The 12,434-nt window shown below is 50.0% G+C and overlaps 4 protein-coding genes across 4 annotated transcripts; 1 reads left to right on the top strand and 3 right to left on the bottom strand.

Moving 5' to 3' along the window:
• Positions 1 to 3,592: 3,592 nt before the first annotated feature.
• On the bottom strand, positions 3,593 to 4,529 carry BCR38DRAFT_394279 (uncharacterized protein; the record flags this gene model as incomplete). Its single annotated transcript, XM_040857609.1, has 2 exons — positions 4,297 to 4,529; positions 3,593 to 4,238 (listed from the first exon to the last, which is right to left on the bottom strand). The coding sequence occupies exon 2, from the start codon at positions 4,097 to 4,099 to the stop codon at positions 3,593 to 3,595; it is 507 nt and encodes a 168-aa protein (XP_040715042.1). The 5' UTR covers positions 4,100 to 4,238; positions 4,297 to 4,529.
• A 483-nt stretch (positions 4,530 to 5,012) lies between these two features.
• On the bottom strand, positions 5,013 to 6,081 carry BCR38DRAFT_516680 (uncharacterized protein; the record flags this gene model as incomplete). The annotated part of the gene is made up of 2 exons (XM_040865105.1): positions 5,013 to 5,389; positions 5,457 to 6,081. 2 exons carry the CDS (start codon positions 6,079 to 6,081, stop codon positions 5,043 to 5,045), a joined length of 972 nt encoding a protein of 323 aa, XP_040715041.1. The 3' UTR covers positions 5,013 to 5,042.
• Positions 6,082 to 7,056: 975 nt separating this feature from the next.
• BCR38DRAFT_436699 (40S ribosomal protein S7) lies at positions 7,057 to 8,487 on the top strand. The gene is made up of 3 exons (XM_040860473.1): positions 7,057 to 7,317; positions 7,643 to 7,725; positions 7,784 to 8,487. Exons 1-3 carry the CDS (start codon positions 7,162 to 7,164, stop codon positions 8,148 to 8,150), a joined length of 606 nt encoding a protein of 201 aa, XP_040715040.1. The 5' UTR covers positions 7,057 to 7,161; the 3' UTR covers positions 8,151 to 8,487.
• A 153-nt stretch (positions 8,488 to 8,640) lies between these two features.
• Positions 8,641 to 10,874, bottom strand: BCR38DRAFT_475336 (dynactin p62 family protein). The gene is made up of 2 exons (XM_040863002.1): positions 10,223 to 10,874; positions 8,641 to 10,150 (listed from the first exon to the last, which is right to left on the bottom strand). The coding sequence occupies exons 1-2, from the start codon at positions 10,525 to 10,527 to the stop codon at positions 8,743 to 8,745; spliced, it is 1,713 nt and encodes a 570-aa protein (XP_040715039.1). The 5' UTR covers positions 10,528 to 10,874; the 3' UTR covers positions 8,641 to 8,742.
• Positions 10,875 to 12,434: the final 1,560 nt, after the last annotated feature.

The raw sequence follows: 12,434 nt of genomic DNA, 5'->3' as shown, positions 1-12,434 counted from the left end.
CAAGGAATAACTGCACATCCACTAATAGGGATTGGACGAGAGTATCTGGACCCGGCACTGACGATAACGTCCGTGTATCTGATGGGCAATCCTATTGCCTCCATCTGGTAAATTCTCCGCGGTGCCGATCTGCTGCATGGTATACCCGTGACCGAGAGGGCCGGGAGCAACGGCTAGTTCGAGGCGGATTAACGATCCGGGTGTTAGCTGGGCTGGGATTCTCATACAAAACGGCAGCTTCGCGGCGGAAATGACTGCAATAAGAGGCACAGATATCTTGTGGTGAACCAGCGGCGCTATGCTAGGTAGGAAATGATTTGCTCTAATTGGAGATTTATCCTTGATTTAGGTCCCTTTCCACCAGATCTTGCAGATATTTCCAAGCATCTTTAAAGGTCTTGAAGTTTGCATCTGGCACAAGAAACCACATAGTTCGTCAATGCTGACAATACTGAAAGTGATATCAAGCTTTCCAAGATTTAAAAATGGACGATGTTCCGCGGATCAAGGGGCATCATCGCATTACTGCGGGCCCATTGCGGAGCAGGCAGTGTGCACAGTGAGTCATAATGGTTACAGCAAAAGTCGGCAGCGAATCTATGAAATGAGACATTCTGAGAAAATAAGTACAGTATTCTCTGACAGACTACTGATCATATCTGAGACTCATTTGTTTCGTGTAGGAAAGATACGGCTGGACATGCCATTTCACCACCTCGCGTGCTCGCAAACAAACGGGCCTTGTCAGGATCAAGCTCGCCAACGGGTTCATCCCCGACTGATGCCAAACTCACTATGAGAAAGACCTGATCGATCAACTGATCTTCATGAAGTCATTCGCAAACTGGACCGTGGGGACCACGCAGTCTTTAAGAGGAGGGATTTGATGCCACCGTTTGCCACTTGCTATAATCTCTTGGAACAAAACAAAATCACAGGTTTCGCCACGCTCTCAGACCTCCAAAAAGAAAAGCGAAAAAGAAACGCTGTGCCGCTTCCATCGGTGGATACAATAAAGAAAAGAAAGGTCCACGGACCCATTACAGTTCGACCTCCGCGCTGTTTCCGGATCGCTCGTGAGAGCAGAGCCCGAGATTGCCGGCCTACCGGGTACCCACATGGTAGGACATGCATACGCATCACTTCAAGCCGCAAAAAGAAGTGATAATCGCATTCGCCTCCATGGGACTGGTTGAGCCACTCTTGCGAATCTAACGATCTCTCAGTCCCGGCTGTCTATTGAACCGGGGAACTGAACTGAATGAATTCATCCTGGTTGTCGTCTCTAGCGATGCAAGTCAGCCGTACTTCGGGTAGTGATCTTCACTGTCGTCTGGGGTTCGCACTCTACTTGTTACGTGCCTTTCCGACGGAAGACTGGGCTGTAATCTATTCATATCCGGAGTTTGGAAGCCGAAATGCATTGTACGGTGCAGCGTTCCAGCGTTCGCGGCTCTTCACTGATTTTAGAGACCAACCCAGATAATACATGCCAACACCACCAATGTAAAATTCCCAATGCGATGCTGGAGTGTTTCAAGTGAGACTTTGATTGGTGGCTGACCATGAAACTTTGACGACATCAACTTGATCCGCGCTTCAGCATTCGCATTATGAGCAGACTCCGCTTTCGACGTCAAGCCGAATGAATCGACGATCAACGAGTCGTCGTACCATGACTTTCTATCGAATGACTCCCCAAATTATGCGGGTATGAGTCTCGGCAGGTTTACTTAAGCTTCTCTTACTATGCGGCTAATATAGGAGATATTGTACTCCACTCTGTGCTACCTTTTCGTAAGACAAGCCGTAGAGGGAATAGTCCAATATATTCATAAAAAGGCCAATGCGTTGCTATTCCCTTTGGGCAACTCCAAACTGGCAATGAAACTCAAAGCTCGCTAGTTTAGATGTCCAATACTAGTGAGGACATTACAATCGGCGAGGGCAAGTTCCAAGAATCGCCGATTTGGAGTCTAGACCAACACTAGAGTAGCATGGCTAAAGTAGTATTTTCGGCAAGTTTGTATTACATCTCTCCAGGCATGCAGATTGTTGGCGCATTACAACCTCCATAATAATTGGACTTCTACTCGTTTTCAGTGCTGTGAAGGGCAATGATATCCTTGTCAAAGTAACCCGGTCCTTGACCTCTCACACAATTTCTATGTGTTAATCAGCCGCTTGCAATGGCCTATCCCATCCGCTAACAATCTGCATGCCTGAAGAGGTGTAAAGACAATGAATCCACAGGTCAAGACAAGTAAATGTCGCATTTACTATCATTGAATAAGTGACATAAGTATCGAGGTTTGCTGGGTTCTGTCGGCAGTCTTTCTAGCGGGCCATCATAATCCATGCGAGTACGTTGGCAATTACCTGCTTATGTTTTGCAGTGGAGGCTTGAGGCTTGTGCGCAGAACTCATGCGTCGTATAGCCGATGCATCATCAAGTTTTTGTAGCCGAGTATAAACTCCAGTTGGTTATTCACCGACCGCGGTACGAAGCTGCCAGTCTAAAGAAATCAACCAGCTGCTCAAATAATCACCAACATCACAGACATCATATTTTCATGGACTCAGCCCAGCACCACATCTGATTGCAGGCATCTAGGTGGGTTGTTGCGAGCCGGTGTGTCTGGAAGGGATGCGAAGACAATCCAATATATCTAGTCTTGATGCGATACCAGGTTCCACAGTAGAGCTGCGAAAGGTATGGGAAAGCTCCTCGATCATACTTTGTGGATTTGTATCCTGCCACCCTCTGTGAGAACCTCTTGACTAGCCAAGGTCATGACAGAGACGCAAAGGAGGGCTCTTTGAGCCTTAATAACCAGGTCATCCACAAGAACTCGCCTGCGCCGGTAGGACGAGATCCGGTTCTTGGAATGTCTGGCTAGACTTATAATTTACCTGGACATAGACTTATATGTCCTCGCGAGTGATAATTTCCAGTTTCAAGCTAGGGCTCGTAGCAAATGCGCCTTGGAACACATTCCAGAGCCGACTGCAGACGCAGATTTTCTTGCCCGCATGCGAATGAAAGAGCAATAAATTCTAGAAGTGAAAAAGCAAAAAAAAAACCATGTCCGTCTGCTTCTGGACAGCTGGCAGATCGCTTGCATTTGTTTTTGACTCTTCCCTGCCATTCCAATCAATATCGTTGTGTACATCGTGAGAAGAGGACCGGACATACCAGAGCAGAATCAGCAGGGCAAACTCAAAGCGTTCAATCGCGAGATACAGTTCGTTGTTGGATGCCCGCGCCTTCAAGAAACGACGAAGCCATCGAGCTGGGGGCTGATCTCCTGGCAGGTAGTGCATAATCCGAGAAGCTTTTTGTCTGCACTTGATAATGGACTTCATGGCCACGAACGGAAAGAGCTACGTACCACTTCATGTTGAGAGCAACCACTGCGACGACTACAATAGGTGGGATGTGCTTCCTCTTCGCGCCAAACACACCTGGTCTTAATTCGGCGCAGGCACAATACGTACCGTTAATTATAGGACTGATAACTCGTTTCAAACATTATAGATTTCAGGTCATCCCATTGCTTCCACTCTCAGCCATCCTCAATTAAAAAAAACGTCAAGCCGCCTTCACCCCCTTACCACCCTGCTCCCCTCCCAACCCAACACCTGCCAAAAATGCAATCCTCATAGAAGCCCCAAAATATACAAACGGCACATTGCCCCAATCAATCGCGTTCCACTCTCTCACATCCCAATACACCCTCCACCCCAACCCGCTAACCGAATACAAGTGCCCAAAATCCGCAAGCAGCAACACAAACAGCACCGTCTTCCAGACACGCTGGTCGCCCGTCGACCTCAGCACCAGCGCCTCGTTGAGCGCGAATAGGAGGTACAGGTTGGCGAGCTGCGACATGATGATGGAGACGCCCGTGGGGATGGGACTAGTTTGCCCTTGGGAGAGGAGGTCAGCGGCCGTGGGGGCGTGGGTTAAGGTTAGGTAGTCTGTTTGTTTGAAGTGGGCGAAGTAGGCGCCGACTAGGGCGGAGATGGGCTCGATTATGAGGAAGAAGAGCCGGTAAGGGATGGGTAGTTTGAAGGAGGTTTGGATGGGTGGTGACATAGTGGCGGATCTGAGTTGTCCTGGGTGGGATGGAATGGAAAAAGGGAGATGTTGAGGTCCGACTGGAAGAGACAGTGGAATCGGTTGGTCCAGGTGCGGTATAAGGTGTTCCCTTCAAGGATTGCGGCTGTTGCCAAATCTGTACCACAATGAGTATGAACAGGAACAACAAATGCAAAGTGGTATTTGAGACATACCGACTAAACCGCGCTTAAATATATCCGACTATCCGAAAGGCTAAAGAGGAGCCTCAAATTGCAGTACCTGAATTGTGTCTTGAATAAGCGTCACGTTCTGAAATCAAAAGGAACTAATAAAAAGCTCGATATCCAAATATGGGAAGGCGAGGGAAAATGCTGTTAAGAGTATCGCGTAAATAAAGAAGTATGGGTCGGGCGTGGATGCTAAGATTCCAATTAGATATAATAAGACACAAGCGAGGGACTTCACGTTTCAAAAGCTCGAAGTTGACTGCCAAATTATAAAGTGGACCGGTTCGGCCAGGAACAATATTGTTCCAATCACGGTATATCTCAAGGTCGATATCCGGGAACAGAACTGATGCTTGTGTAATATCTAACTGGAAGTGCTTCAGCAGAAGTAATCATGTATCGCAAGCACTGCATATCCAGGCCAAAAATGCGTTCTTCAGAAGCAAGCAGAAAGCGGACAATATGAACAGCGTGCAGGAATGGGACAGCCCGACAGGTCAGTGTACTAGACAGGCATAATTTTGACCACCCCTTGGGTGGATCGATTGCCAGGGTTTCGCATTGTTGATGGGCACGTAGTTCAGCTGCCATTTACATTGGGCGGTATGTTTCTTCCGAGTTAACTGCTGATGATGTCGACGCTCGAAGTATGTCACAATGTTGGCCAGCGTCGAGTACAGTTCTGGCAATAAAGTATGACATTAATTATTAAAGCACTCGACAGTCCAGACTTACACCAGCTGATCGTTTGCCGGTAGCTCCGAAACAACCTTTGGCCTCTCTGTATCCATTGCCTCAAGTTCCATTGCCCCACCGCCAGAGTGATGCTTTTGTGCAACACTCGTCGCCACAGAATTCCATGTCGTCCCCGTCATATGTGAGGCATGGCGAGGATCATAATGCCATCCGCCTCCACCTAATTGAGCATCCTGGTGATACGTTGAAGTGGATGATGGGTCAAAGTAGTTCGGCGAGTAAGGTGCTAGTCTCGATGTTGGCGAGTTGGGGTGGCTTCCGGCTGTCGACCGGTCGTGTTGGTCTTGCCATTGTGCTGCTGTGCCGAAGGCGGGCGAGTGAGCTGTTTATATTAGTAGAATATTCAACAGAATATTCAACACGAAAGGGACAAGTTAGGGCAGGCTTACGGTCATAAGGACTGATGCTTCCGGGCCCAGAGACTTTGCTGGATTCTTGGAATTCCTGCTGTAGTTTCTTTTTTCGAGCCCAGCACCCGGACTTGTACGCCAAAATCCCCAGTAGGATGAAAATAACCACCGCACTGCCGATGCTGATACCAACTATAGCGCCCAGGGACAGTGATGAGCTCAAAGAGTTCGAGCTTGGCGTTCCGGTTGCCCCTGAGGTAGGTGTCGACGTCGATGATGATGATGATGCCGTTGTAGTCTCACTTGATAGAAAGACCTGCGCGTTTCTCGCATTGTCACTTAGACGGGCTGCAAGAAGATCTGATTGTGGACATTCTCCCTGTTGACATGGATTCGACTCGCAGCATCCCAAGAAAGGGCCGGCTTGACAGGTGTACCAAGTGGTTTCGTTGTGAGGAGCAACACAAGTCTGGGGGCGGACCTCGTTATAATGATCCGATGAGAAACTAGAAGTTCGAAGGGAAGCTTGAGGACATTCCCCAGATCCATCAGTGCAAGGGTCGACAGTACAACATCCGATGAAGCGTATGCTGGCCGTGTCACAGATGTAGAACTGGCCCTCATTTGGACACGATAGCCCAAGCTCTCCTTTAGGGTCCGACATGATTTTGTCGTGAAAATGACAACAGATGTATACAAAAAGAGAGTGCAAGTTTGATCGTCCAAGAACGAGACCAGCTTGGCCAGCTTTTGGGAGTTCTAGCAAGCAAACGGCCTTATGTGAGAACCTGACCAGTTACACGCAAACCAACAAATAACGCCCCGAGGGGTTTTATTACCATTTTTACTTAGCACTCCACTGGTTCCAAAGCCGATGGCTGGTGTTGGCTGCGAGATTGTAAGCACATGTCCCCATAACTTCACTTGTCCGTGGGATGCTCGGGTGCGCCGTTGAGATGCAACACAGCCTTTGATCTAGCAAAAGCCAAAGTTTGCTTGACTAAGTAAGGCAGGATCAGTATGGCACTTGCCTAAAGTCAGACAGCTTAGTCTGAGCCTCCCCAAGATACTAAAAATGGCTATGAAATCTCAACCTAAAGAACCTGTGATGTATGTCGGCGTGTTTGATTGAGGCGCATTGCCAATAAGCTGATAATCTCAGGCGCCAAGATCAGCACTACAGCGGACAAGTCTTGAAAATGACCCTCCGCATTTTGCCACGAAATATACACCAGTAGAGCAGCCTTATTTGAGGAGCATAGTCTTGCTAGTTCCAAGCCAGGATTATGGAAGACGTTGCCCATGAAACGTTGCTGGTGAGATGGTATTTGACAAGCCTCTGCGGCAAGGCGCGACACAGTTCATGTTCTCTGATCTTTTCTTTTGGAGCAGACTGCGGTATGTCACTATGAAATCGATGGTAGTGTCTCGCAAGGCTTTTTCTACTAGTGCGCAAAGTCGAACTTGATGGATCGTTCCAAAAACGTTCTTGATGTTCTTCAAATGCACATTAAGCAACGGGAATCCACACTCAAACAGCACGGGCCACCATATAGAATTAGCCATGGTTATGCCGAGACCGCGCTTCAGGGTTCCAAAATCCCACCAAAACTAATTTCGAAATCTGAAGAGGCTGCGACCCAGAACTTTTCAAGGCAGGACCATCACTCAGAATTCACTCTACCCAGTTGCATCTCGGAGCAAAGCAGAATAGCAGACAAACGCCTTCGACTAGACCGCAACCATGGCCTCTCTTAACAAGATCGCTGCTAACAGCCCTTCGCGGCAAAACCCGTCGGAGCTCGAGACCAGCATCGCTGGCGCTCTGTACGATCTCGAGACCAACACCACCGATCTCAAGGTCGCTCTCCGACCTCTGCAGTTTGTCTCGGCCCGTGAGGTGAGAATATGCGAATATACACCGAATTAAACGGCTTTTTGCTTGTGACCGCGACTGGTCCTGTTCCATCGAGATACTACTTGCTACACATGCGACGGCGGCATCATCACGAATCGTCTCCTGCGGGCTGTGCAGATTCTGCCGGCTTGCGTTTGCCGACCGAGATGGATGGGCCAAACATGGAAGCACAAGATTGAGAAGAAAAAACATGCACATACACAATGCAATCTAGCAGTACAAATCAGTGGAATAGGACGGGAAGCGGTCCAAGGAAAACACATCTGTGTCTCCTGGAGCTCGCCTGCTGACTTTGGGTCTTGAATAGCTCGAAGTTGGCCACGGCAAGAAGGCAATTGTCATCTTTGTCCCCGTTCCTTCCCTGCAGGGCTTCCACCGCGTCCAGCAGCGGTAAGTTTATTTTCCCATAACATTACCAGTTGACACAATCATGCTGATATCTCCACAGCCTGACCCGTGAGCTCGAGAAGAAGTTCTCCGACCGCCACGTCCTGATCCTCGCCTCGCGCCGCATCCTACCGCGCCCCAAGCGATCCGCCCGCTCGCGCAACACCCAGAAGCAACAGCGCCCCCGCTCGCGCACTCTGACTGCCGTCCACGATGCCATCCTGTCTGATCTCGTCTACCCCGTCGAGATTGTTGGCAAGCGCACCCGCACCAAGGAGGATGGTAGCAAGCTCCTCAAGGTCGTTCTGGACGAGAAGGAGCGTGGTGGTGTCGACTACAGACTCGACACCTACTCCGAGGTCTACCGCCGCCTCACTGGCCGTGGTGTCACCTTCGAGTTCCCCCAGACTGGTGCTACCGATTACTAGGGTTAGGCGGAAGTTATCTGGTTCGATGGTTGACTGGATCTCGACGTAAATGAATGGGCTCTGCTGAAGAGGATTGGTTTCGCCCTGCATTTGGCGTCTATGATAATGCTATCATAGCATAAATGGAACAAATTTTTCTTGGTGGACAATACCTCACAAAAAGGCATGGCGTCTAGGTAGCTTGACATTCCACGTGGTTAATGACAAGCCCGGTTCTTTGATGAATTTTTACAAACTGCTTCTATAGTCTGAAGGCCTTGTGTGTGTGTGTGTTGATGAAACCCTCGAAACAATTTATTCTATAGACTCAAAATCAGACACCCGACTCATGCTCCCTATCCCAAACCCCGCATACAACGCCCTATCTTACCCCTGTATGCTGTTTTCGTGCCATGAAGACCCAACCACTCTACCTTGCAATACACTGTGAACGCCGATATATGACCGTCAGCAATCGTTTACTCTCAAATCTCGAACAGTAATCAACATTATTCGTGAACACTTTCATTAACTTTTACGAGTCGTTTCTTCGCATTCGGGGTATCTAGACATCCATCCATTCTCCGTCCGACCACATACACTCCCTTTCTATTCATTCCGGACTAATCCGTCCAATCCCGAGGGCACACCAATACGCCAACTCCTTCTTCTCTTTGGTCTCCTTGTCCTCCCTGTCCTTCCCCGTAACCTGATCTGCTGACGCCTCCCACTCGAGATGGACAAATATGGGAATCTCAACGATATCCTCGTCCTCTCTCAGGGGACCGAGGTCGTCTACTTCGCCCAGCTTTTTTAGTATGGTGGGCTTGGGCTCGATCTGTATTGAAGAAGGTACCACCTCGACCACGACGCTGACCCAGTTCCGGCCGCTGTCCCATTCCTTCCCCGCCTCGACCTGCTGGCCCGTGGTATCGCTCCGTTTCCGCTGTGGATCCTTGTCCCGGTCCTTGAGCACCTCATCGAGATTGTAGTCGTCCGAGTTAGCGCCGATCTGGAACTGCGGACATAGTAACGTGACCTTGGACGCGAAGCGGCCCGGCGTGACGGCCGGCGTGGCGAGCGTCACCTTTATAGTCTCAAAGATAGGGTTCTTGAACGTTAGGAGATACTGTACGGGCTTGACCGGTGTAAGGAGATGGGTCGTTGGCCCGCCGGGCGCGCCCACAGGGATCAATGGCTTGATCGTGATGGAAGGGATATAGTTTCCTGCTATCAACCGCATGCGCCAGCGTGTGTTGCTCACTTTGGCCTCTGGTTTGCTAAGAATGTGTCGACAACTCGGGCAGCGCTTGGTCCGCTTCGTGCGCAGTACGTATGGAATGGGCCACAAGTCTGTCGCGAAGCGCGCCCCTTCCTCAACCTGCACATTGACCTGTGCCCGTGTGGCGGTTCCGTCATACCCTGCGCTTCGCAAACCCGACATGACGCTTGTGTCGTCGAGTTTAGCCGGGAAAAGGCCTTCTTTAGTAGTATCAGCCTCACGCATTATGGTGGGCTTGCTCTTGGGCTTTGCAGAGCTTAGCGTGTTGCCCGAGTATAGACTCATTATGCGAGAGAGTGCACCAGGTGATCCGTAGCCGTAATCCATGGTGCTACCAAGCCCGGAATTGGGATTTTCGTTGCTCATTTGTGTTTGGTAAAAGGACTTCAGGGAGGCAAAGCGTGCCTTGGTGGAACCTGGCTCACCGTCGGCGTCTCTCTTGGTTGGATACGTGTCACCATCACCACTAGAGGTGTACCGGGAATGATGGTTGTCATAACCACTGCGAAGTTTTGAGAGCTGGGCAAAGATACCCTGCGGCTTGTCGAACTTGACGCCGATTTCTGACGAATTCCAATTGCAGTATGAGCAGCAAAGGATCCAAGGGCCCGCCGGGCCAGTGGCGGTGGCGTGGTCGGCCGAGAGAAGGGAGGGTTCAGGCGCCGCAGGTGTCGACTCGAGGGATTGCACAGACAGGGGACCAATGCAGATGGGACATTGGAAGCAACTGCGTGTGCATCTGCAGAACATTTCGTGGTGAGCCTCGATGCATATTTAAGAGTACTATGCGGTGTAGCAGAGCTAAACATACCTATTCCCCTCTGTTTTCACGCTGCTATTCCCCACCTCAAACAGGCAACTGGGACAGTAGAGGGTCACGACCTCTTCTGTAACACACCTCTCACAACGGACCGTATGGCAGTCCTCGCAGTACAGCATATACTCGATCGGATACAAGCTGTAGTTAGAGCGGGGAGAGCGGGGGTCGAAGTCGCGTTCGTCATCTTCGGGAGACGAATGCGATGTGGGCGTCGATGCGCCGTCCGGAGAGCGCGATCCTGGAACCGAGTCGACACAGGGACACTGGATGTACGCATATGGTGTAAATGAAGCCATGGGAAAGCCTTTGGATGGTTTCTACATGGCAACAGAAAGGTTAGCACCACTCAGGAAGCGAATTCGATTGTCGGAATAGGGTTGAAAGGTCGAAGACGCAAATTGGTTGTTGCGACCGTAAACATTTGCTTCAAAGCTCCCCTGTAAACCACCATCTTTCAGACGACGCAAGGATGTGCGATCAATTGCCATTCCATGCCAGGGGCTATCACTGATAAGATTGCAGCCCTGGCGCCCTAGAATCCACTGCGGAACAGCTAAACTGTCGGAACAAGGAGCTACTTTACACCGAGATCTGCCCAAGTGGTTGCTACATCCCGATTCAATATTGATTGCTTGGGAACAGGCCTCCTCTGTACTTGCCTTTTCTCAAGTCTCCATAGTAACGTCACGTTTCAGGTTGAAGGCTTTGGTGATATGCATGTTTGCAAGCGTCGTTTACGCTCATATGTCAGCAAATTTGCCTATTTGAAGTCATCCTGGTCTGACCACAACTCCAACTCCTCTTTCAGCCCGACCCGGCCCTTCCAGCAACTATCCTGGGCTTTTATCCAGGATTTTGTTGATTCAGCGGTTTAGAATTCCACCCTGTGAGCAGTTGCTAGCTCGTTATGATCCTTGAGGAAGCACGGCATTGAGCACTGTTTCGACGAACTTGTACGACGACCATGCTATTCACTCGGGAATCGGCATTGTGAGCTAAATCGCATCTGTGCTCGTACATGTTGCGCTATTCTATTCTGGCAATCCATCTACTTCATCCGAACATGCTACTAGATGCTCTGATTGGGCTCTAAACAGCTGCGATTATCCCTTGCCAACTGCGGAAGTCTGGCGTCATCATTGGCCATCTAGACGGATGCCGTCTCTCCCTTGGTATGGGTTGATGCATCGACTATCTGTATACAATGAACCCATTTCTCCAAGGAAGCCCAGTGGTGGCCCTTTCCACATCCAAACCAGGGGCATTGCGCCATGTAGCCAAACATCGACAGCTTCTCATGTACTGCATAATGGCGCTCAGCCTCCAGACAAGTATTTGGTTGCACCGCATCTTCCTCGCCTTTCCATTTCGAACTTTTCTGCCTCACTGGACCCGAACTTATGGTAACGTTAGGCGACTGAATCTGCATGGATTATGGGACTGTAGGTCGGCGAACTCTATGCCAAGTAAGTCTGGCAAGGTGGTAAACAAGAAGCTATGGTGAGGCTAGAAGAATCCAACAACTGGCTCGGACGTCGATCCGCCAAGCTGGATCGCCAGTGCCATTGAATGTTCAGACGACCCCCACGTCTGCCCTTGAAAGATCTCAATCCCATTCTCATCCATGCTGTGCCTACAGGATTGCTGCGAAAGCTACGTCTCCAACTCGTCGATGCGTCATGTTCAGAATCTCATTTTGGACACGGCTACCGACAACGGAATTCACGCTATACCTGAGGGAACTCAACCCGCTCCAACAAATGAGCAGAAGCTAGTAGCCGGCCTTTGTCGCCACCGCGCTGCACTTGTTGGAGACACGGAATTAGTCGCTGCGCTGTGGCCACGGGAAACACTCTGATGGCAAGAAATAATCTGACCGCAACAGGCTTCTGAGCAGCGATGAATCGGGACTCGGACACGAGAAGTCCAAATGGGGTGCAGAAGACATGCTTGACTGTACAGTTGTCAATCGATAGGCCAAATGACAGGGAAGAACAACGGCTTGCAGATTTAAAAAAGACAGCCGTAGTAGCTGAGTGGCCCACCTCAGCCCCAAACCTGCAATCGATGACCGAGGGCTGCATCAGATTGGCGATCCCCCAACATCCGGTCCACAGCGGGCGGGTTGGCACCTAGCTGATCTTGCGATATCGTCACCACTGAAAGATGCAAATCACTCAAGGCCTTCGTATCTTGAGATTTG

Source organism: Pseudomassariella vexata (assembly GCF_002105095.1).
Source record: "Pseudomassariella vexata strain CBS 129021 chromosome Unknown BCR38scaffold_8, whole genome shotgun sequence".
In the NCBI taxonomy this organism is placed as follows: domain Eukaryota; kingdom Fungi; phylum Ascomycota; class Sordariomycetes; order Amphisphaeriales; family Pseudomassariaceae; genus Pseudomassariella; species Pseudomassariella vexata.
The sequence above is the reverse complement of the archived record's forward strand: the minus strand, read 5'-3'. Positions and strand labels throughout refer to the sequence as shown.